General features: G+C 42.0%; 2 protein-coding genes across 2 annotated transcripts; one reads left to right on the forward strand and one right to left on the reverse strand.

Annotated features, from left to right (window-relative positions):
• Nucleotides 1-355: 355 nt before the first annotated feature.
• On the reverse strand, nucleotides 356-6615 carry aifm4 (apoptosis inducing factor mitochondria associated 4). The gene is made up of 19 exons (XM_030381966.1): nucleotides 6460-6615; nucleotides 6124-6201; nucleotides 5891-6000; nucleotides 5456-5565; nucleotides 4970-5014; nucleotides 4775-4856; nucleotides 4585-4697; nucleotides 4341-4427; nucleotides 3829-3920; nucleotides 3217-3347; nucleotides 2830-2945; nucleotides 2659-2730; nucleotides 2483-2546; nucleotides 2323-2399; nucleotides 2080-2197; nucleotides 1808-1906; nucleotides 1638-1713; nucleotides 1438-1542; nucleotides 356-1354 (listed from the first exon to the last, which is right to left on the reverse strand). The coding sequence occupies exons 2-19, from the start codon at nucleotides 6198-6200 to the stop codon at nucleotides 1324-1326; spliced, it is 1605 nt and encodes a 534-aa protein (XP_030237826.1). The 5' UTR covers nucleotide 6201; nucleotides 6460-6615; the 3' UTR covers nucleotides 356-1323.
• Nucleotides 6616-8550: 1935 nt separating this feature from the next.
• On the forward strand, nucleotides 8551-24611 carry tlcd2 (TLC domain containing 2). The gene is made up of 5 exons (XM_030337049.1): nucleotides 8551-8796; nucleotides 8956-9223; nucleotides 9336-9418; nucleotides 12442-12524; nucleotides 22798-24611. The coding sequence occupies exons 2-5, from the start codon at nucleotides 9045-9047 to the stop codon at nucleotides 23176-23178; spliced, it is 726 nt and encodes a 241-aa protein (XP_030192909.1). The 5' UTR covers nucleotides 8551-8796; nucleotides 8956-9044; the 3' UTR covers nucleotides 23179-24611.
• The last annotated feature ends 110 nt before the right edge of the window (nucleotides 24612-24721 follow it).

A 24721-nucleotide genomic window follows, 5' to 3' on the forward strand; every position in this document is an offset into this window, starting at 1 on the left:
CCCAATCAATAGTATAAAAAACTAAAAGTCCTCTTGATTATTTTCTAGAATAATATCCATTATTACAGTCCAATACAAGAACACTTAATCTGCAACAAATATATTATTTTCTTACATTTTATTTAATTAATATTATCAAGAAGTTCTGTAAGAAAAAAACGAACTAGATAACATATTAAATTATCTGCATTTAAATATATATTTTTTTTATTTCCTACCAAAATTATGTTAGGTGGGGGTACAATTAAGGGTCATAAGCTTAGTGAGATCATACCCCCTTCAGGGCCCATACCTAAAGCACCAAGATGATGGATGAACACATCAGAGAATTATAAAACTTGTCTCCATGATTTGATTTAAATGGGACGTGTTAATACTCTTCTTTATATTTCTCTTACCAAATAATACATTTTCGATTATCAATTTTTTGGAAGTGAAGCATTTTTTTCTGAGCTCAGCTCTTCAGAAAATTGTAATTTGCCTCTGCAGAAAACTGAATTAACAGTTACACACACAGAAAAAAAAAACAATAAACACACACCCAAAACATAACCCTTGTGAAAATAATACCCAGGTGGAAACAGGTGGAAAGCCTTTCAAGGAAAGAAAAAATTATATTGATTGGAAGAAGGCTATATCGCATTGCATACTTGATAAGACAAATAGCTAAATCGTTTGGTAACTTTCTTTCCCCATACAATTCCATACTCAACATTATTATGAACATTTATTACTACATGTATGAATGAATCGCTCCACATACTTTATTTGTCCCTGAAGGAGTAACAAAAGGCAAATGGTTTAGAAACAAAATAACAAACTAGAGCAACTCAATATGGCCACAGTCACACCCAAAATAATAATACCAACTCAATCTACAAGTGTGCTATAGTTCAAAAAAAACATTGAATAGATAAAATGTACACACTGTCCATTTTGTCCCCTATATTTTCGCTGATTAGCACCTTCGTTACTGTAACTGGTTTTCCTCTGTTGATTAGTCAGGTATGTTAAGCAATTAAAAAAGTGTGTTTCAAGTAAGATTATCTTCTAAACATTTACATTTGTAATTTCAGACCTTGCCTCCAGCGTCATTCTCAGCTCTTAGAATCTGTTTACCTGACTAATCAGGATAAATGGAACAGCCTAGATGATGTGCAGCCTTAAAGCCATGACTCATTTTACAAGAGGAATAACAATGATTGAAAAAGTAATTGATTGAAAGATAAATTAATGAAAAATATTATATTCATAATAGCAATTGAGACCCCCTGATCAAGTAAATGGACTGGTTTGCGTTCATCCTTGATCCTGGACCACACACTATAATTTCAACCAGCTCAGGTCCTCAGATCTGAAATAAAAAGACAAGGTTATATTCAACGTAATAATCTTACAACATTTATTTCAAAGAGACACACGACGCCTGACACTCACTGTGCCTGTGTCTTTGTGATTTGGTGCCCTGAGGACATGAGTTCTGCGATCAGAGATACAGCAGGGTCAAACATGAGGCTTGCTGCTGCGACCACCACCTGCTCTCTGGAAACACAACACAATGACAACACAGCAAGTTATACTAAACATTACACTCAAGTTCAATAAAAGGAGTGGTATAGTACACTGCAGCTGCTTACTTGATGTAAAATGCTAGGAACTTTCCTTCCTCCACTTTGCCTTTGAATATGATTTCTGTGTATCCTTCCCCAAAACCTATAATATTGAAAAGAAGAAAAACCATTTATGACTACTCTTCATCCATTTAATTCAAATCAATTACGGCGCAACGTTCCTCAAGATGCATCACCTGCGTATCGGATACTTTTTCCGAGCAACACAGTCCAAAAGAACGGAACAGAATCCATCTTGGTGGGCTTGTTCAGCATGTTTAAGGCCGCAGCTCTGCCTGTGGAAGAGAACAAATCAAGCAATCCCTTATGACAAATAGCTTGCATTCAGAGCCATCAGCTCTTTAGCTGCTGCCTGAGTGTAACACGATGTCTGTATCGGCTTCTCCACTATATCTATCTATCAGTTCCCAATCAAACCATGGTTTCTGGACTGGTAGTGAAGTGTTACCATGGGAATGTGCCATCTGCCAGTGGCCGATCTGGACCCTCTGACCCCCGCGGATTGGGAGGGGGAAGGACGTGACATCGCCAGCACCATAGATGTCTGGTACGTTGGTCTTCATGAACTGGAAACAGAAGATTCATATTATCAATATTATCCTGTCACCAAATCAGAGACTCAATGTCGTTTTGAACGACACACAATACCAAAAAAAAAATTGTATCAAATCGCATCTGGCCAGGGTTATACCTCATCAACGACTACAGCCTTCCTGGAATCCGTCTGCACCTGGCTTCCCATCAGGAAGTCAGAATTTGGGACGACACCTGCAAACCATATTCATTTTCATCTGCAAGCCATTGTCAAATTTACTGCTGTATAATTTCAATAGTGGCAATTCTTATTTTACCAATTCCTGCCACCACAACATCCGCTTGCAGAACGGCACCACTCTCCAGCACCACTTCTTTAACCTGAGTATTGTCAGAAAAACGTTTTTAAAATCAGAGACACAAGTACAGCCAAGTGAAGTTTACAGATCAGGTTTTTACTATCAAAGTCAATATATGGCGTTATGTGTTTCACTTTGCCATCTTCTCCCCTGATCTCTAGAACTCTGTCCTTCATGTAGAATTTCACATTATTTTCCTCCAACATCTAGAATAAAAAAACAAAAACAGGGGAGTTTGTGTTATATATAAACACACCACAGTCTGGCAGCACTGATGCCATGAAGATAAACCAGTAGGTTCTTACATGCATCGCCATCTTCCCAATCTCGGGGCCAAGTGACCTTTCAAAAGGGTATTGAGTGGTGCCAACCATGGCCACGCTGGCAGCTTTATTCGATAGGTAAGAAGCCACCTCCATGCCTGGGCAAGAAGATAAACATGGAACACATTTTGGAGGAGGTTGCGTTTCATGGTTTTCAATCATAGACACATAGTCTTTTTCATACTCAAACATTTCAAGGCTGATTATAAAAAAAGAGCTTATAACTTAACCAAGTGCATATATAGTAACAAACCGAGATGTTAAAGGGAATATTATTCTGTAAAATGACACACTTATTAATAAATAAGGTGACAATCCAATAATAATTTGATTGTCACCAGTCAACACTTCTCCCACTATCTCACACACCTATGAAGGATGCGCCAATGATGACTGCCCTTTGACCCTGACAGGAGTTATGGATGTCCTGGGCATCCTGGTGAGTCTGCAGCAGCTTGACTCCCTTCAGGTGTTGGCCAGGACAGCCTAGCGACCGCGCCCTAGCATCCGGAGGAGACAAGAGGGTTACGGTATAATAACTCACCTGTCTGGTTTAATCCCATGACTAGTCAGACGTGGCAGAAAGCTGAGGAGCTAGTTGGATTTTTACATAGTGTGACTATATTAGTCTGCAGTACTTGCTCTTCTTTTAACACGGTGAAACAGACTCCATATAGCCCAGTAGGAGACCTTTGAAATACTTGACTATCGAAAGTATAAAATAACATCAGACTTTTCTCAAGACAGCATGGCCTAACAACACCTTTTGAAAAACAATTGAGTAAGTAAACCATCTGACCTCTGTCATTATCTTGATAAGTGAAGCTTTGGAAGAAGATAACGTCAGAAACTAAACACTGTGATTCCATTGTACCACAATGCAAGTTGCATAGTTATTTGAAACAGCTGTGTGTGTGTGAGAGCTAATAAAGGTCTGTACACGGTAGTTGTCAGGGAGATGGAAGGAATATGCATTCTGACCTACAGCCGGTAGAGATGAGCAGCTGGTCGTAAGGTTGCACTGTTCCGTCACTCAGCCTCACCACCTTATCGACCGGCTCTACCGACACGACCTGAAACACACACACACACACACACACACATTATGAAACATCTACTCCTGCACTCTATGTCTTTCCATGCGATTGGGTTGCTTTGGGGCTGCATGAGGTCGCGGTGGATTTCACTAGCTAGCTTCTTGTCCACCTCTAATTATCTAGGCAATATGGGGTTTGGGTATATTTTATCAATTAACCAAATAAAATTAAAGGATTATTTCTAAAGTATGTAAATTAACAAAACTGTGATAAACTTCTATCAACTCTCTATAATTGCGGTTACAAAATGTTTGCTTATTATTTGTCACATGAAAAGGCAATCACCCATCGTGAGCCTGTTGACAGTCCTAGGACATTGTTAATCACCTGTGGACCAGAATTAACAGACCCTTAAGCAAACACAATATTATGTAGGTTAGTCTCTCTCTCGCCTACCTCTTTTTGTGTCCACACCTCTATCCCATACTGTTTGAAGAAGTCCTCAGAACGAAGGAGAATCTGGCTGCTCTCCGAATTCAATGCCTGCAAAACATCCAGTTTTTTTGCTTTGTGGTTATAAATAGACATATCACAAGATTAGAGCGTTGTAACTTTATTAATCCTGTGGGAAATTATTGAATATATATATATACATATTACATCCTATAACATATTAATCTGGTCTGACTGGTTCGTTTACCTTGCTTAATTTGGGTTTGTCAAACGGGGGCAGGGCGTCTTTGGTCACCATGACGATTCGGCCCTGGTAAGAGTTCCGTCTCAGTGTCTCGGCACAGAGCAGGGCTGCGGGGCCTGGGCATAAGCAACACGCGGTGTTACAGGCTGAAGTGCTGTGCGTGCTGCTGCGGTGGTCTCAGAGGGTGCGTTACCTCCTCCTATGAGCAGGGTGCTGTGGTTGACCTCTGGCTCTCTGCTGCTCATCTCTTTCACCCGTCTGCTGAGCTTCAGAGCCTAAGGGGAATGACATCCCAGCCACCACAACCATTCATTAGAAAGAAGGGAAACCATTGTTTAAAGAAGTTTCTAAAAAAATGTATGGCCTCATTTTCTCGGCCTTCAATTACCTTTCGGTTGAATGAGATGTACACGTTGCCATCCTCGACTTTAACCTGTCAAATGAATTTAAAGCACTTAGAGACACAACCATTTTGATATCAAGCCACATTAAGACAATTATATCCAAAGCGACTAGCGAGGTGAGGTAACAATGTATAAGGGTGTAACTATGAACAAACGTACTTAAAAACAATGTAGTTCACATTAACCTCGAGCACACAGGAGGTTTGTAGATTTTAAAAGGTTTGTAGGTTTGGAATTCTGAAAGCCTAAAAGTGGATAGGTGTGGCTACAGATGTTTAGGGAAGATACAGTATATCTATTTAACCAGCCAAACCTCATTAATCCTTTCTCTTCTGTTACATGACCCAAGCCATTTTCTCTAACGGTCGCTCCATTAACTTTGTGGTCAAACTCGTATTTCTACTTTTTCCGAACTATCTCACTATCCTGGCATTATAAAACAATAGTTGCATCAAAAGGTTCATAATTACCTTGTAAGAGGGCAAACAGTCGAGACCTGGAAACTCCTCTATATCTCCAGTCATTACATTGAAACAAGCACCGTGGAAGGGACATCTGACCCTGTTGCCCACCAAAGCTCCTGAATACCCAGATAAATTATGCAAAAACATTAGCAGGGGCGGCTTGTAGAAAATATTACACCATGTTTTAACTTGATAACGTACTGCCGCTTCTTCTCCTTCTCAGACATGAAATAGCATGAATGATTAGGGCTTGAACACGATACGGTACATACATTAACACTTACCTTTAGGGCATTTTAGACCCATTAAATAGACATAAAGCAAACACAAAGAGAAGTATATTATCCCAGCTTTCCTCTATTATTCTTTTCCAGGCCTAGGAAGGACACCACTTCTGATTCTGCCTGGATACACTAATAGTGATGATCAGTAAGCATTTACCTTTGACCAGGGGAGCGTTATAATGGGTGCAGCGACTACCCACAGCACCATACCGGCCCTCAGTACGGACCAGCAGCACCTTTTGGCCCTCCACTTCTACCTCCCTCATTCTGGAAAAACACCGGCAAACGCATGAAGGCTGGCACAAACAGCACTGCAGATGTCAACAACAAATACTTTGGTAGAAAGTAGGCTAATCATAGATTAATATTAAAAGTATTGGAACATCTTACTGTCCATCCTGTAGTTCATCTTCTTGGCAGAGAAGTGCAGTCACTTCTCCTTGCTCTGCTGTCAAGTCTTCATTCATTCTGGAAAAGGGTTAGATGTTGGGCTCTGATTATAAATTACCCATCTGGTGTTATCAATGAGCTATTTGGGCATATGCATTATGATATATATTTATCACGAGGATATGATAGAGATGATCGCGATGATAACAAGAGGCTGATTTAATAGCATCTTAACAGCAGCATCCTAATCTTGTCGTGTCCAAAACGTATTGAGGAAGCTACAACCATCGGGTTGCAATATGTGTGTGTTTGGGTTAGTTATATTTAGAATCTCACCTGTCTCCGAAATGGTAGTATGATATTCCTCAATCCAAAATAATAGAGGTAGATTGCCAAAACTGCCGTCTTCCTCGAGTACAACTGCCAACCGTATGGATAATGCATGAAAGCCGGTTGCGTTGTGCAGCGTCAAGGTCTCGTGATAGGTTACGCGCTGAGAGGCGTGCCGCGTGGTCTCCGCGGGACTTGGTCCTGTCACTATATTTATAAAGTAATCGTGCATAATTCAACCTTGAAAATCCAACACCCCCTATTTTTCAATTTGAATAAAATATTTATTTCAAAGGAACATTCATTATTTTGGCCTCTAGTTGTGGTTCCTCTCGCACATTTTTTCTAAATTGTAATATTTGTAAATTATTTGTAACTGTACTTCTCTCAAAAGCCCACACAAAAGCCCATAGAAAGAGAGTATTAATAGCCATTCATTGTACTGAATAACCAATCATGACCATTAAATCAAATGACTGGTGAGGACTTTTACTTTTTGACACTGGAGGTTCATAAGTCCTTGGACTTTTTTTTCAGGTTTTATTCTGTATCTCAATTTCTTCTGCCATGGTGGTGTTGACATCTTCCCCCCCTCTTCTTGCTGCGTTTGTCGGCCGTTGAAGTGTTGATTCAGCTGTTCCGTCAAAGCTTTCGGTGCGTGTCCTCTGGGCCTCTCACATCCAACATTGTCATTCAGACAATGTGACATTTAATCATAAAGAAGGTGGTGGCTCTTCTTCCAACAAGGGACCTAATCTCCATGAGTGACCCCCTTACTCACGTAGTCTCTCCACTAGGTAATCTGCATCATTCTGTCATTGAAATATCCCAGTTGGTTATAGTATCTTGTTCTATTTTCAAGCATGCACTGGTCCTCCACCTCTATTTTGAAGGTTCCCACCACAGCGATGGATCCCACCTATTTTGATGACAATAGCCATGCTCTTGTCGACCTCGCTGCTGACAATAGGCTACTAGACTGACATCCCAGACTGATTCGCAAATACATTTAAGTTTGGAACCTCTTAGTTCAGTATCGTTTTCCAAAGGAGGTTATCAAAGGGTGCAGACATACACCAGAGCAATTAAAGCATGACCTCTTGGAATTGTCTGGTTCCCAACCTTATTGCGATCAATAGAGTTAAATGTCTGCAAAATTGGAGATATGTTATGATTTGAAAACGAGCAGGAAGAGTTTGTATTTCTTGAATTTAAAAATGATCAACTGTCAACAACTCTACCACTTCCGATATCAAAAACTGAAAGTCAAAGTGGAAGACAAAACGGTCACACGCTACCGTAAGAGATAGGCATGGGGAAATGTCATATAGCCTAATCTTCCAATCCACAAGATAATAACACATATTTGTATGATAATAATGTTGTGGAGGTGTGTATATCCGACAGGGTCTGCTCTAGATGTTATGGCCGTATAACCTGCAGGGAGGTCAGGAGGTTTAATGATAACATTTACAAAGTTATTGTACATAAAGCTGTATCTTTAAGGTCCCTCCCATTCAAGGCCATGTGTACCACAACAAGTTTGGTGCCGGCCTCCATAAGGTTAAGCTTATCATCCTAGTGGGCCTAAGCTTTGCACCCTGGTGGACACTGCTTTTGACATGCACTTGTTTGTTGTATTTTGTACTTGTATGTTGTCAGTCTCACATATCTTGCTGTGAGACAAGATATATGAGTGTTTGAGATGCCCTGGGACCTTGAATTGTAAATTGTATTTAGTTTTATTTGAAATAGCTTTGTGCGTTCTTGGGCCAAATACTCCAAATTGTCTTCTTTATTATCTTTGCTTTTCATTAAAAAACGTATTATTTACCGAACAAAGAAACATGCATTTTTTTCGCATTTGATAACCACATGGTGTCGCTGCTGCACTAAAAACGTGGTATTTTTGTTTTGTTTGTTTTGACGTGTAGCCATGGTAGACCCACGTCTTTCCCCTATACGTACAATATCAATACAAAGGCTCTAAAATACAGTTGGTGTTTGGAATTTTTCGTCACTACCTCGCAAAGAATACAGGCTAATATCGTCATAATTTGTAGTAGTACTGAATACCATCAATGCGAATAGGGGCGTGGTTAACGCACGAGGGCTGCACTAGACGCGCCCCCTGATAGTAGGGAGGGACATCTGTTGTTATATAGTGTACTTTAAAAGTTACACAAGCAAGGAATGAGCTTTTATAATTGACCTGATCCACCTCAGGCGTTGAGCTTGCCCTCTAACACCACCTCATATCGATTCCAAAAAAGGAGATTCACCTTGACCACAGTCTATTGTCCCAGCTTCTTTGATTCGAATGTAAATCCTGAACACCTTGAGGTAAGTTGTTTTGACAGATTAATCAATTACGCCGTCTATGTTTGGAAAGCAGCTTGAATATATCTCTCAAAATTTGATGTTTGATGTAGGCTTACAATTTTTAAATAATTCGTCTGAAACTGTTTCTCAAGTAGAACGTCTTTCTTGGTCTTTCTTTAGGATATTCATCTTTCATTGTTTTTGGAATATTGGGATTCCACAAAGTGAGGGACATCGACCACCAGCTTTTCCACAAAAGCCAATACACCATGGAGTTAAATTCAGTGATTTTAACAACTGCTGGGTCCGCGGTTTTTTTCCGATTGGTAAATAATGCGTTCGGACAACTACCAATGCCAGAATCTGCGTGCAAAAATGCATGGAGATGGAGAAATATCTGTACATCGTTTGTCCACAGTATCATCACTGGCATCTGGGCAGTACTCTGGTAAGTCTTTTTCTGCACTCAATTGGCCTTGTTTTGTTTTTTATTGTTATTTTTAAATCACTCATTGAACTGGACCGCATTCTTTTGGTTAAAATTTCTTCTTTCTTTTCAGCTTTTTCCTTCACCCACAGATGGCTGAAGATTTAATTGAGACCCATTCTGTTTTTTCTCACGCGTTGGTTTCAGTTTCAATTGGTGAGTACGACCCTTTGATTGGGATGAGAGGAGGGACAAGGACAACTCCATACATTCTCCCAATGTATTCGTGCGATCTGTTTTTTTCAAAAGTCTTACCTTAGCTTAAAATGTAGGCCTATTAGCCAGACAAAATGCATACAAATAACAGTGTATTTGAATATTTGTGGTGCACGTATCTTACAAAATGGGTGCACTTTCTCTAACCTCATTACCAAAAAAGCACATTTTAATTGTTTGGTAAGCTGTTGCCATGTGTATCTGAAATAAATGGACAGTCTATCTCCCTGTCCTCCTTCAAACTCACTTATCAACATTCAGCATCACAAGAGTCTTGTAAACCAATCCCCTTCTCTGTATCTGTGTCGCTCAACACAGGCTCCCCCAGAATTCTCAGAATGTCCTGCATTCCTAGTGAAACAGCGGTTGTAGCTAAAATCAATGGAGGGCATTCTTGGTTCGTCCCAGGCACCAAACTAGTCCCATACTGCCCACATCCCACACCCATGTCGATAACCAGTGCATGATCTCAGAGGACTTATGCCCGCTGTCTGCTGCAACTGTATCTATGGAGGGAAGTCATACCCCCCGCCCCCCTACCAACACCCGCAGCGAGTGGAACCGCTTCCTTTATGCCCCCCCTGGTCCCCACCCACGGCATGGTCTGATTCTGGGGGACACAGCGGACTCCAAGGTCTATTGTATACTCAGCCATTCAGCTCTGTCCTGACTGTGCCAGGCTTCAAACTGCACATTTGCATTTGGACGGTCAGTCATTATGCACTTGGTGGCTTTAGGCCCAACCCCAGGCTCATACAACAGACAGACTGAGGGCCCACTCGCACTAGGCAAAGTTGCCCTGTACCGTACTCGAGTACGATTGCCCCCACCCCCCGCTGTGCTGCTGGCCTGCGCTCACACAAGGCAATCTCAACTGGGCCTGAGTACGGTTGCCTCTTGTAAAAACGTCATCACGTCGTAATACGTCAGCGGCAAGCGTCCGCTGCTTAGTAGAACAACAATGGAGAACAACACAGAGAACACAATTGGCACTTTACTGACTATGTTGTTTTTGAAACCGTTCTACCTCAGATTCAGCCCTCTCTCACTGAGCGTTTTTACACTGCCTAATATGCCGTTTTATGCACGCCTTTTTCGCGGTGCAGTCCCCGCGTTTACACTGCCCGAGGTAAATTACCTGCTTGAGCTAGCACTCCAATTTACCCTCCTGGACCCTGCACACATTGGCGGTTTATTGGGTTGAATTCTGTTGCAAATGTGACAGCTCTGCGTTTCAAAGGGGGGGGCTTGGGTAGGGGTGTTGCTGTACAGCGATATCATCATGAGCAGTTCTAACTGGAGAGAAAGTGAAATCCGCGAGCTGCTGATCATGTGAGAGGGTGATCAAAGTCGTGTTAAACAAAGACATGGAAAGATCGTACGATCTACGAGAAAGACGCCGAGGAACTTTCCTTACGAGGCTTTTGTCAGGATAAAAAAACAAGTGGTCAGCAAATAAAGAATATGTTGGCATTTTTGCAGCCTACACTCGGACGTGAACTTATTCTTGCATGCGGGTGTCTTCATTCATAAAAAAAGTTAAAAATTACGTATGCGATTTATTCTAGATGTCTAGACTCCATGCGCAGCCACGCCTTCTCAAGTGAACCAAGAAAGCCCGCGCCGTGACGAACGGGGGAATTTTTATCAAACACTCAACCTCGGTATGGCACCAATGTGAATCCACTCGTGAACCGCTTGCCGCCATGTTTATTGTTCAATGGGGTAGAAGGGTCGCATGGACTATAAAAGTCATCAAGCTCAGGTTGCGTCTCTGTGCGTGTGCGCCTGTCGGCTCATTAGCATCTTTAGAATGGAACTGTACTTGAGTACGGATGGTGTGCTCAAACTAGCCAAACGATCTAGACTTTAGGGGGCAAACGTACTTGAGTACAGTACAGATGGCCTAGTGTGAGTGCACCCTTAAAAGGAACGAGCGAGTCGACTTCCATTGAGCTTCCTCAACATCTCTGTTGCTATAAACTGGGTTGACCTCTGACCTCTTTTTTTTGTGCGATTCCGTTGTACCTGTTGACCGATTCACAAATGCATATTTTAGTTTTGATTTTCCAATGGGCGGCAACAACCGGTTAGGGTCAACTCTAACCCAGGGGAACACATCCTTGTTGTTTATGAAGAAAAAAATTAAACACTGGCCATAGGCCGCTTCATCCTAGCAAACCTGCCCGAGATTAGCTAAACAACTGTGATTGGCTCAACCTGGGACAGGCCTTCTGGAAATCTGTCTGATAGGAAGGGGGCCGGACGCATGTGCGAGAGAATAATAGATGAGCTGCCATACTCGCCTGGGGCCCACCAAAAGGTTTAGTACTATGTGCTTGTTCTCGGTGCACATAGATGTAAACAATTATGGATTGAAGTGGCATCAAATTACCTGCAGAATACAAGAGCAATCGACGTGTCAAAAACACTAAGAGTCTGTTGGTTTCTTATGCGGGATACTATCCTCAATGTGTGGAGTACCCTAAAGATCAGAAAATCAGTTTATAAATTAAAAAAAAACGAACACAGCAGCTCATGTTTTTGAGTTAAAAACAAAATCCATATTAAATTCTCATAAGGCCTATAGTCCCACATTGACCGATGGATGTGTTTTTATCATATTCACAAAAGAGGGTTCATTCTTACCCCCCCCCCTCCCGTCCTTCCTCATCTTAAAGGCCTCATTGTTTTTCCAACGTTTGAAAAGCAGTTTCCATGGCTACAGCCGATAGCTGGTGGGGGGTAGGTGGGCACTGTATAAATAGCTCCTCATCAAGCCACATCTTGGTTGCCTTTCCCGTTGTAGTCATGGAAGCAGGGTCTGACACTGACACGCATGATGTTGGAAGAGGCTGCTCTTGAGCTATAGGAGGCCGACTAGCATTTGGAGGGTTTATGAGTTGGTGCATCAAAAGCCTAAAGAAGAGGACAAAACTGACTAACACCGGATGTCTTCACAGGTTATTTCATCTATGACTTCTTTGACATGGTGGTGCACCAGAAGCTCAGTCAGTCCTGGGAACTTCTCTTTCATCATGTGGTGGTAAGTGATTCAGCCAAGAGCTGAAGACTGAGCAAACACAATGCTCAAGGGAAGTCTTGGGAGAGTATCTTGTGGGCTGATATCAGTTAATCATTAACAAAAAAAAGTCCAGATATACACCAGTTTTGATCTCCTTATTTAAGCCTTGACCTGTTTTACAGCCAAGTATGTGTCTTACAGAACCCTCCCCCAATCTCCTATGAGGCTAACCGCCCATCTTTTTATCAACAACCTGAGCTCTGTCAAAATAACCCAAAGACCAGTGGCAATGACAGGGTTTCCCAGAAGCAAATGTAAATAATACAACGAAAGGCATTCACATGAGTTGAAGAGACACTCATATTGGGCATTGTCTAAAGATGTTTGTTTGAGAAAGAGGCTTAGTTTGTTCCATATGGTTTTAGGTAAAGGAGAACAGATCTTCATGCTTAGTCTCTGTGTTCGTGAATCGAGACAGAAACCGTAGATGTGGGCTTGCAGTCCTTTTATTCTTCGTATGTGACATTCCAGTGCTTCATCGAATGTGCATAGGCACGTTGCATAACGGGTTGTAATGTACGCATACAGCAATAAGGCAACTGAGTAACCGCTCAAGGAATTTAAAGCAGGCATATTATTTATACTGGTATGGGGTGCACATTTATTTATATTAGTGATCACTCTCACTGCAGTAGTTCGGAATCTGACTACAGTAATAGTCACTCAGACAGCAGTAGTAACTCGCAGCATTAATCTCACTGCAATTCTGGTGACACTCACTGCAGTTGTAGTGACCCTCACTGCCGTAGTGCTGAATCAATCTAAAAGCCATAATAGTGACTCACTGCAGTGACTCTCACTACCGAAGTTGAGTATCTTGCTGCAGTACTAGTGGCTTTCACTGCAATAGTACTGTCCCTGACTGCAATAGTACTGACTCTCACAGCAGCAGTCGGGACTCTCACAGCAGTACTCGTGGCTTTCACTGCAGTGACTCTCACTGCAGTAGTAGCTGCTCTCACTGCAGAAGTAGTGACTGGCCCTGCAGTAGTTGTGACCCTCACTGCAGTGGTACTGACTCTAACAGCAGCAGTGGCTCCTACAGCAGTAGTAGTGGCAGGCCATTCAGTAGTTGTGATTCTCACTGCAGAAGTAATGACTCTCACTGCAGTACACCCTTATTCAGTTAAGAGTGGGCGGGTTAATGTTGTTTTCGCCTTCCCTCTCTGGGAGCGGTGTTAGAAGGAGCCCCAACTTGGCTGGCAGCCCTCAGATGGTCATCACACTGTGGGGAGAAATCGGCGAGGACCTTACCTTTCTCCCCTTTCTCTACCCCTAAACTGGGTCAGCTTGTCTCGCTCCCCCTCAACACCCGGGTATCTGCCAGTGTTTTTTATTTTTTATTCCTCTCGCCTTCCTTTTCCAGTGATGTGCAGCCCTGTATTTAGTAACTTGGTCCCTCTTCTTTTTTTTTTTGGAGGATTAATGGAAAACAAAGATGTATTTGGAAAGGAACGGGTGGAAAGAGGAAATACTTGTTGTCTTTTAATGTGCTTCATAAGTCATTGTTATTACTCATGGTGGGCTGAACTCTCTAATGGGTGATCAATCATACGTGTGTGTGTGTGTGTGTGTGTGTGTGTGTGTGTGTGTGTGTGTGTGTGTGTGTGTGTGTGTGTGTGTGTGTGTGTGTGTGTGTGTGTGTGTGTGTGTGTGTGTGTGTGTGTGTGTGTGTGTGTGTGTGTGTGATACCTACAATTTGACAAATGCCTTGAGAGTTAAAGCCACTTGCAGCGATGTCATCAGCAATAGGGAAATCATCATGACAGTACTGAATGTGAACCATTCATACAAACCATGTTATTTCCATTCCATAATGTTAATCATTCTGAGTGCTGTATGAATACATTACTGGCTAAAGAATCTGACACAGACCCTATTGTTGAATTGCTTCACGTCTGATTGACACCGATTACAGGGTCTTTGGAGTCCACTGCTTCTGGTTTTTCCATTTTAATAGGAACACGCAGCTGTGGAATACTGTAGGACCACAATAACTCGGTGCGGAAATTAGCTTGTGGTAGCGGTTGTGGAAGGAAAGAAACTTTCCTATAGCATTTTAGCCGAGTACTTGATTATTTTTTGTGGCCAAAGATATAAAAATGTTTTCACCCTTATTAACTCTATTGTAACAATCTCTAATTGCTTATCTTCTTGTTGCTATTCTATCGCCTCAGTGTTTTCCAAGACCGTTTCCTGTACCTAGCTGACCTCATTCGAATGGCTGCTCTTGTCTCTAAAGTTCTTATTATTTTACTCTTACACTGTATAAAAAAAAAGTTCTTACTCTAGAACTTGCTGGACGAGGGGAATAACAAATTCTTTCCATTCCATTTTCAAATTATTCCTCCCTTGTTACTTAGTTCAGAGTTGCAGTCTGCTAGTGTCGAAGAAAGACCCAGAACTTGCGACTATTTCCACATCTAGCACAATTGAGGCTGATAATTATGGGCGTCCGTATCCTCTGTTAGTTCATGACCTTTAACCTTAGCTTGTCGAACTGTTATTCAGACACCGGATGCAGTCATGGCAGTGAGGTCATTAAAATACACGTTAAAAAAATGTATTTGAACAAAATGTACATCAGTACTATGGCACTGTCAAACAGAGCTGGCTGGAAAATGTGTATTTGGATTAATTCTGTACTTATACACCGGCTATTCCGTTGCTGAAACAAGGGAAGTCTTCCAAACCATGCTTGGAAATACTAAGTCAGTGGCGTTACGGTTAGGCCTAAAAAAATGTTTTGTTTGGTTCCGGTTTCCGACCGACCCTGTCAATTTATGTGCGACCCAAATTATTTTATGAGTTTTATAAAAAAAAAAAAAAAAAAATATATATATATATATATATATATATATATATATATATATATATATATATATATATATATATATATATATATATATATATATATATATATATATATATGTGTGTGTGTTATTACGTTTTGGTACAGCACCTATATAATTACGTTTTGGTACAGCACCTCTTCATTCTGTACAAGGATGAGCGAATTTTCTCGTTTTTAAATGAAAACAACCTACCTATCATTCGCTGCCGCTGGAAAAAATAAAATAAAAAAATAAAATAAATTCCCTACCTACCCATGACCTCAACTGACAACCAACAGGAACCAAACTTTTTTTTTTTTAGGCCTTTTTAGGTTACCCGGAATACAAACCCCAGTGCGTTAGGATAATTTTCCTTCATGGAGATAACATGTCCATCTTGGTGGATGTCTCTCCACAAATACCATCACCCTTTTCTCATTAGGTGGAATTGAGTTTATGAGAGTCAAGGTAGCCAACGAGTCTCCCATTGGCTAATGTCAGCAACATCACGAGGGAGCGCATGCGGTTTCCAATCACATCTGTTCGGCTTTTCCCTTGTCCAGTCTTATCAGACAACAGCCTCACCTTTTTTCGTTCTGTTAAAGTCAGAGGATGTATCACCAGGCCTTTGGGCTTCAGCCTGTTGGACTGAGGCGCATGTTGGTATTTTATGAATGAATCTATATGTGGTTACACTGCATAGCACTGTGGTGACGGCCCAGGGTTTTCTCTCTCCAGGTAGTTTAACCAGAATAACTTGTCTTTACCAGAAGCCTTATCTTCCCGGCCCATCAGGTTTTCCTGGCTTCGCCTTATCTTTTCACTGTTTATTTTAGCCCCCCGTTGTCATCTAAACCTACAATGTAGTACGGCAGCTATGAGACATTGCATCATATTGGTTTTGCGGGGAGCTTCTATGGAAGCATCCATGGTATGAAGTATCTTAACCACAACCTTAAAGCCTTTCATAAACCTGATTATCTCTTTTAAGCCCTGACTGCATCTTCTCTGGGCTGCCTGGATTTTCTTGGTGACTTGAGGGGAGTTTAGGACTGTTTCCATATATGCCTGAAATGGGGGTTTTCCCCTCAAGGGGTTGCTCTCTTTAAACTAAACTTATCCAGTATAGCCGGAGCCATTTGCAGAACAGTGGAGAAATACCAGTGACTTTAATCTGATCCAGAGAGCCGCCACAAACAATTGCAGGGTGCGTAGGAGTGCTCTGATGTGGGAGAACTTGGGTATGTTGAAGACGAGCCTAGTTGCTGCATTCTGGGTACATACACTAGGTCCAGGTCAGAGTGCAGAGTAGAGAAGAGAAAGAGGGGTGTGTTTGTGTGTTGCAGGGGAACCCTCATCCAGCATAGATTTTCAGCCACGATGACAGACATCTGGTCTCCACATGAACCACAGTCTAAGGAAATAGACATGCACACACAGGCAGGCAGTGACTCCCAAACACATATGTACACGCACCGTGTTTTTAAGGTGATTACATTAATAATGTATTTGCCCTCTCTTGTTCCTTAGTTCTCATTGTTGTCCTTTCTGTTAATTATTATCATCAGTTCATTCTCTCTCTCTCTCTCTCTCTCTCTCTCTCTCTCTCTCTCTCTCTCTCTCTCTCTCTCTCTCTCTCTCTCTCTCTCTCTCTCTCTCTCTCTCTCTCTCTCTCTCTCTCTCTCTCTCTCTCTCTCTCTCTCTCTCTCTCTCTCTCTCTCTCTCTCAGAGCCCCCTATAATTCATCCAGCAGCCTTTGTCTCCTTCAGTTCCCTACCCCCATTCGCCCTGACTCTTCCACACATCCCCACCTTTTTTTTTTTTTTTTTTCTCCCCTTCCTCCCAGTGTGCGCCGCTCTCCTGCGCTGGGATTTAGCATTATTTGCCTTGGTGTGATTGGTTAGGTTTTTTAACGCACATACCTTATTGCGTAACTCTCAGACCAAAAATTCCAGTGAAAGAGCTGTTTGACATTGGCTGATCCATTGGCATGAACACTATTTGGGGGGGTCGAGGAGCATATCTCTAGTCATGTTGAGGTAGGGAAACTAGTTTAAGGTACAGCTAGGTGGGGCACTTGGGATCTACTGGGTCTTTGCTACGCCCGATGACTCAGACATGCTGGTAATTCCCTACCCGGTCCCTCCTGAAATTCCAACCCACCTACACATCCTGGCCGAGCATGTAATTGTGTGTGTGTGCTTGTGTACATGCGTAACAGTATGCACACAGTAAGAATCTACAGTTTGCACGTCAAACACACAATGTAAGGTAGTTTAGTTTCAGGCAATTCATTCTGTTCTCTGCTGTGAAGGGGATGCAGGCGAAAACAATTATCAATGTTATTTCAGTGACTTTCTGTCAGAGTAAACGGATGAGTATTCATGAAAATGAAATTCCGTGGTGGAGTGGCTGGAGTCAGCTGACAGCTGGCTGATCTCCGGCCTGTTGTCGGACTGAGGCTAACGCAGGTCTCATGACGGTGGCCACGGCCTTCAGCTGTGTGTGTGTGTGTGTGTGTGTGTGTGTGTGTGTGTGTGTGTGTGTGTGTGTGTGTGTGTGTGTGTGTGTGTGTGTGTGTGTGTGTGTGTGTGTGTGTGTGTGTGTGTGTGTGTGTGTGTGTAAACACAAACTTAAGGGACAAAGTCTGACAGTACATGGTTATACTATGTTTAAATGCTTGTGACCATGAGTGAATGGTGATGCATTCATGAGCCTATATGCATCTCTTTTAAGGCCTTTTCGTAGCGTTTTGTAATAATCCCATTTAGTTTTCCCAGAGTAAAGTCAAGCCCCATCCTTGATGCTCCTCGCCAAACATCTGACCAGGACCAGATGGTAACAGATCCCTGTTCCCATATCCCTAAACTTTCCCAATTTCCTTATTACAAAACCAGAGCTTTTTGGGTATTAAGGCAGAACAACTGGATGACCGAATAGCTTCGGCCATTGTCTTTTTATTTGTTGTGATGCAACAAGAAGAAGTCATGCTGTTTTATACAAGATATCGAACTTCCTCCTGGTACATTCCCTGCTTTCACTCCTAATAAGGCCAATAACGCTGGTGATTGGCAGCATAAAGCTGTGCCCTGGTCACGTCTGGTCATCTGCTCAGTTGCATGATTTGCTGTTATGCTCCTAACAAAAAGAAATCTGAAAACGGTGTTGATTTATTTCACTGCCAAGAAGGTTTGGCAGAAAAGTTTAAATCTATAGTTTGAATCGATTTCATACATGGGATGACGATGGTTTTCATAGCCAGCATGCCAGATGAAAACGTGTGTGTGTGTGTGTGTGTGTGTGTGTGTGTGTGTGTGTGTGTGTGTGTGTGTGTGTGTGTGTGTGTGTGTGTGTGTGTGTGTGTGTGTGTGTGTGTGTGTGTGTGTGTGTGTGTGTGTGTGTGTGTTAAATAATCAAGTCTAGACGGCCTTGATAATCTACATGCATATCTCATCTCACCATTTGCCATTCAATCCTCTTGTTTAACATTGTCCAATGTCCATAGGTTCTGAACATGTCTTTCAGTCCTGCCTACACTCTGTTGTTATCACAGTTGTTTTGTTTGGGGATATGTATTGTTACTTTGACTTAAGATTTTCCTGTACACGCCAATAAATCCTCTTTCACTTCTTTACCGAAGACTTTTGAAAGATTCGTGAAAAATGTACAGAGATCATCACTAATCAACATAATAATAATAATAATAATAATAATACATTTAATTTAGAGGCGCCTTTCAAGGCACCCAAGGTCACCTTACAGAGCATAAAGTCATAAATCGTTTGAAAACAAGACATTGTTGAAAAATAATAATAATAAATAAATAAATAAAACAAAAACAAGACAAAACAAACAAACAAACAATCAAGACAGTGATCAGTTAGACGTTGTGTCTAACTGATCACTGTGTCTAAATGACAATAGTGTTGGACATACTGGTTAAGGTAGCCTTTACATGTTGCTTTAACATGGCAACCACACAGTCAGAAAGACACCAGGCTGGAAATATCCATACATACATTTGCATAGAAAGGTTCAACGCTCTGCATATGAACGAATCCTCACTGGGATCAGTCAGAATGTCTAATTGAGCCCAGTGGGAGGCCATTATTGGAAACAAACAGAAATACAGCACTGTTATTCAGCCCTTTTTGTTTCATTTAGATAGGATCTGGCCTTTTTAGGCATATGCCCTTTCTGTCTTTTTTTTAACTTGACTTACCTGTTTACAGCAATTATTTGTTGGAACTGGCATAGCCATACATGAGATGTAGGGGACTGGTATGAGGTGTGAGAAATTCTGTTTGAGTTGACTCTGTATGAGCCAACATTGATCTTATACGAATCCTGGCTAATGTCAGACCCGTCTTGGAATCTCTTCCATGCATCTTGGAATCTCTTCCAATGCATCTTGCCTACCAGTCAATTGCAAAGTTGCAGTTGAAAACTCACTCACTCACTCACTCACTCACACATACAGAGCAGGTTAAAACACCTGTTTTTTAGTCTAGTTACTCCCAGTCTTCATACTACCTTACCACGTTCATGCAAATCCATGAAGGTGAATGCTTAAAATATAGTCAGGTTTCCGTCACCTTTTGACCCACTATGAAAACGGTTGTCTGTGTCGGTCTTGTTGTTGATGTGTAGCCTCTTGTGTGAAGCACCAGACTTAACAGGGTTTTAGCTGGACAACGTCAGCTCATGCTGATTCATGTTGGGCTTCAACAAGGGGATTACATGGCTTTACCAAACCCGCCGTTCACCCCCCGGTCACTGACAGAGCGGGGCTGTGTTTTTTTGGCATCATTTATATCAATAGTGAGACATAGATGGCCAACATATGCTCTCGTAGCCGGGTTGAGGTTGGAACCATTGTCACCCTAGGATGGACGTTTGCTGGCTAAACGGGATGATAAGCCTGTATTTTTGTCCCTTTTGTCTGTTAATAATTGCCTGGGCTACACCTCATGAAAACATGCCTTGAAGTGAAGTGCTCTTCATCATGATGTGTGGGTAGAAAAAAACTGTTGAGCTGCTTCGACCTTAAGCTGGCGTCACACCGCCTCGCGGCAGCTCACCGCCACCATTCATTTCAATGAGGGAAGGGCGGCAGATGGGAGGCGGTTACAAAAGCGGCTGTTGGACCAGGAAGCGGTTGTAGCCAACGTGAACGCGCACAGATTTTGCCCTTCCGCTCAGCTTTCCCCGCGTTGAACCTTTCGGCGGCAGCCGCCCGGCGGCGACAGCGGTAGCAGCCGATTTTGGAAACCCCTGGCCCTTCACACCGCCACGCTGAACCCTCCGGCATCCAGGCGGTTACATGGGCGGTTATCGCGCGGCGGTGTGCAAGCAGCTTTAAGGTTGGATTGTTGCTGTGCTCTTTGTATTTTCAGTTAGGTGTCCCATTACAACAGGCGATGTTATCAGTGTCGTGGAAGTTATGGTAAACACTACCGCTTATTTGTATGTCCTTCAAACATCATAAAGATGAGGCCACCATCATAAAACCTTAGGGAACAACCTTTTCACTCATAAATCTACACACTTGTATAACGCTTACATAAAATACTCATCAGTGTTCAAGTTCTAGAACCTCTGGGGCCTGATTTAAATGTTTAGGTTTCTTTTATCAAGCTCATTGCGTTTCACATTCAAATTACGTTATGGTATGAACTGTGCGTGCGACTGCACTTGCCCCTACCTCAGTGGTTATCCTATTTAGAAATTGTTGATGATAAAACAGAAACTGACAACACACTAAACTAAGGGTGAATCCAAAAATCTGGACCCACCCCATGTAGAAAAAAACGGTGTGCCTGTTTGCAGACACTTATTAAGTGCATGTATGGCTGCACTTGCTGACCTCAAACCCGAAAGGCCATATCAGATGTTTGGCTTGGCTACATCTATTTTAGAAGTGGTCGTGAAGTATACCTGCCATACCCTAGTGGAATTTCAATGAGGAGGGTTCCGGAGTTTAAATTAGTCTTGCCGCTTACGTCAAAATCTCTGCTACCTATAGGACTTGTAGGCCTATATCAGAATGCATCATGTTTTTGTTGTTATTGCTGATACTACGCCCTTTTGTGGTGCCACGAGATAGTTGTGTTAATGTAAAGCCTTAAATTAACGTAAATGTACTGTGACCTAGGTATATCACGATTAATTACTTAACAATTAATTACTTAAAATCCTATCCTTTTATACTTCTGACATTTTTTATTGTAATTACTACAGCTATCTCTTTTAGTAAAAATGTATTGTAACTTCATTATTGTAATTATTCCCCACCACGTTTATCCATGCATGTGTTTTTCCATGCATGTGTTTTTCCACTGTTTGCTTAAGATGTGTGTGTACCAATGGCGCGCACAGTGCTGTTCCTCCAAGTGTGTCTTCATGTATTTTACACGTCTTGCCCTCTTTCTCGCTCTCTTTCTCTCTCCCGCGGCCCGCCCACTCCCTGCTCCCTCCCTCTCCTCCTAACCCTATAGCGCCCCACCCTATAGCTGTTGTGCGTTTCACACGCAACAGTACATCGTGCTCACGTGTCCTGTTTCCAAACATGGCACCAATTCTTTGGCCCTGACCTTTCACTCACTGAGGGATATAAGCAGATGCAAGGTGAAGACTGTTCATTCTCAAAATACCAATAGTTGGACAATAGGCCACGCTTTATTTTATAATTAATTAGTTCTCAAACTGCCCCAACCATTGTTCACAGCATCCGATATGCACTTTTTATTATTTCTAAATGCCTATATTTGTATCAGAATACCCTTTTGTCCTCTTCTAGATGGTAATTAGGCTGGTGGATTTATGAATGGTTTAGTTGCGGCTTCTGGCAAGTCTTGCTAGGGATTCGGGAATCCCTTTTGGCGCCAAATGCTTTTCTGTTGTGCAGATTTTCCACCTGCCACAACACTAATGTGGGAGGGTATGAAGGCTGCACGCCTTTCTCGGCTTAATGTTGTTTTTCTCGCTATTATCGAATTTTCGGTTCAGCTAAATTCTCTGTAGTTGGCTCATGGCGACTGCCGCCACCTAGTGGCTATTTGTTGATTACATCACGGGCGTTTCATAAGAATTGAATTCCAAAGGTCATTGTCATGCACTGTCTTACTCTCAGATTGGAGGAAGGTATTAAATGATTTGTTTTCAAGTTTCCACATCAAGTGCTAGCCTGCACTTGATGTGCAGGCTAGCACTTGATGTGGAATCAGCTTTTTGTTTTCATTCCGAAAGTTTAAGGCCTGCATCTATGCGTTTTGTAAACGTATGAAACTAACTCACTCAGTCGCTCACTTTCTCTGTCTCTCTCAAATGATTGGCCTGTAAAAAATAAGCAAATCGCAAAATGACCAACCTCTGTCTCTGTCTCTCTTCACCCCGCGCAGGTGATCACGTGCTTTGGCATCTCGGTGCTGTCCTTCCGCTTCGTGGGCTTCGCCGTGGTGGCCCTGCTGGTGGAGATCAACTCGGTGTTCCTGCACCTGCGGCAGATGCTGCGCATGGCTGACCTGGCGTCGGGCACCCCCTACCGGGTCAACAGCATCGTCAACCTGGGCACCTACGTGGTGTTCCGCATCAACACGCTGGCCTGGATGACGCGCTGGCTGGTGCTGAACCGGGACAACGTGCCCCTGGTGTCCTACACGGTGGGCAGCGTGGGCATGGCCATCATGACCGCCATGAACATCGTGCTCTTCTGCCGCCTGCTGCGCAGCGACTTCCTGAAGAGCAGTGCGCGGGAGGGCAAGAAGGAAAAGGAGATGTGAGCAGGAGGAGGAGGTGGTGATAAGAGGAGAAGGAGGATGGGGAGGAGCAGCAGCAGGAGGAGGTGGTTGTGTAGGAGAGATCCGGTTGATTCCCAGACATAGTTTTGCCGTATATATATGTATACACACACGTGTATGTACTATATCAGTCTCAACACTTTGTACAATAATGCCTGATTCTTTTTTTTTGGAAATTGTGGATTGTCACACAAGCGTCCGTTGTGCCTACAAAGACAACAGTTCTTAGTGAATTACCTCGTTTTGGCCCACTGTATCCGAATATATGTGCTAGGAAGTTGGGAGGAGCACATAGGAACAGCACATACAGACATGCTTTGTGCAGAGCTTTCCACGGCCATGGTTTGCTTGTGGCTCCATGGGAATGGGCAAGCTATTGTGAAGCCTCACATGCTGGCTGAGTATCGCCTGAGAATATGTAAGAATTAATGAAGAAAAAAAAGTCAATGTGCAGTACAACCTTGTAAGCTAACTCGGGTATAATATAATATTGGATACTCTACAAACAAAGTAAACACTGTTAATGAGACCATTTTGAAGTATGCCACATTCAGTATGTGGAACAAGTAATAACTGTTCAGCTAAACATTATTTTCAAAGGTAATAATTTTCTCTTCTATCAAGTACTTTGGAGTATGTGGAGTCTTAAAATGTCCTAATTAACTGAAGCACTGAAGTCTTAACTAAACATGCTTGATACCTCAGGGACTATATATGCTTTTGCTTTCTCTCTTGCTTATTGCAAACCTTGCTCTAAATGTTAATGTCTCTTTTTAAGGAATAGTTGTCTTTCGTATGTGGCAGTTCGAGACAAACTGGACAGTGTCTTGCAGTTGCATTGTAGTAAGATTTTCCTAGCTATTAGTAATTGGACTATAAGATGAACATTCAGACGGAGTAGACGGCTGCTTGTTATTGTTGTTGTTGTTCTACTGTTGGCATACAGAGGGCGCTGCACTCCATACTATTACCTCATTGGCTACAAAACATTTTTCATAACCTCAATACGTTTCAGTGCTATTTTACTATTTTACTATAAGTATAGGCCTATTAACATGCAGGAGCTGTTGCTTTTGTGCTTTTTTTTATATGTATACATATATATTAGTGATTGGAAAGGAATTAATCAGCTTAAAATCGCATACAAGCACTACCATTATGCCTTTTGTACCGATTTCCATCCTGGCATAATTTCTTAAAACTGTGTTAAAATTGTGTAAAAAATTAAGCTATTCTTTTTTAATGGTTTATCGTATATGGATATTTTTTTGTATAATTGTAATTTATTTGTGCTAAAAGTTGTGAAGAAAAACTTTTGTAAAAGGATAAAAAAAGAAAATCTGCTTTGCCATTTGTGCAGTTTATTTGTTTACTTTAATTGATATTAAATGTTAAAGCCATGATGTGGTCCAGCACTGTGCTTCAGGTCTCTCTTTATTTTTTGGGATTTTCTGAACTAAAATAGCTTGCCCTGAGCCCTGTTTCAGGTAGCTGGTTTTGAGGCAACCCCGAGTTTGTTCGCACT

This window comes from Gadus morhua, chromosome 16, assembly GCF_902167405.1.
Source record: "Gadus morhua chromosome 16, gadMor3.0, whole genome shotgun sequence".
NCBI lineage: Eukaryota > Metazoa > Chordata > Actinopteri > Gadiformes > Gadidae > Gadus > Gadus morhua.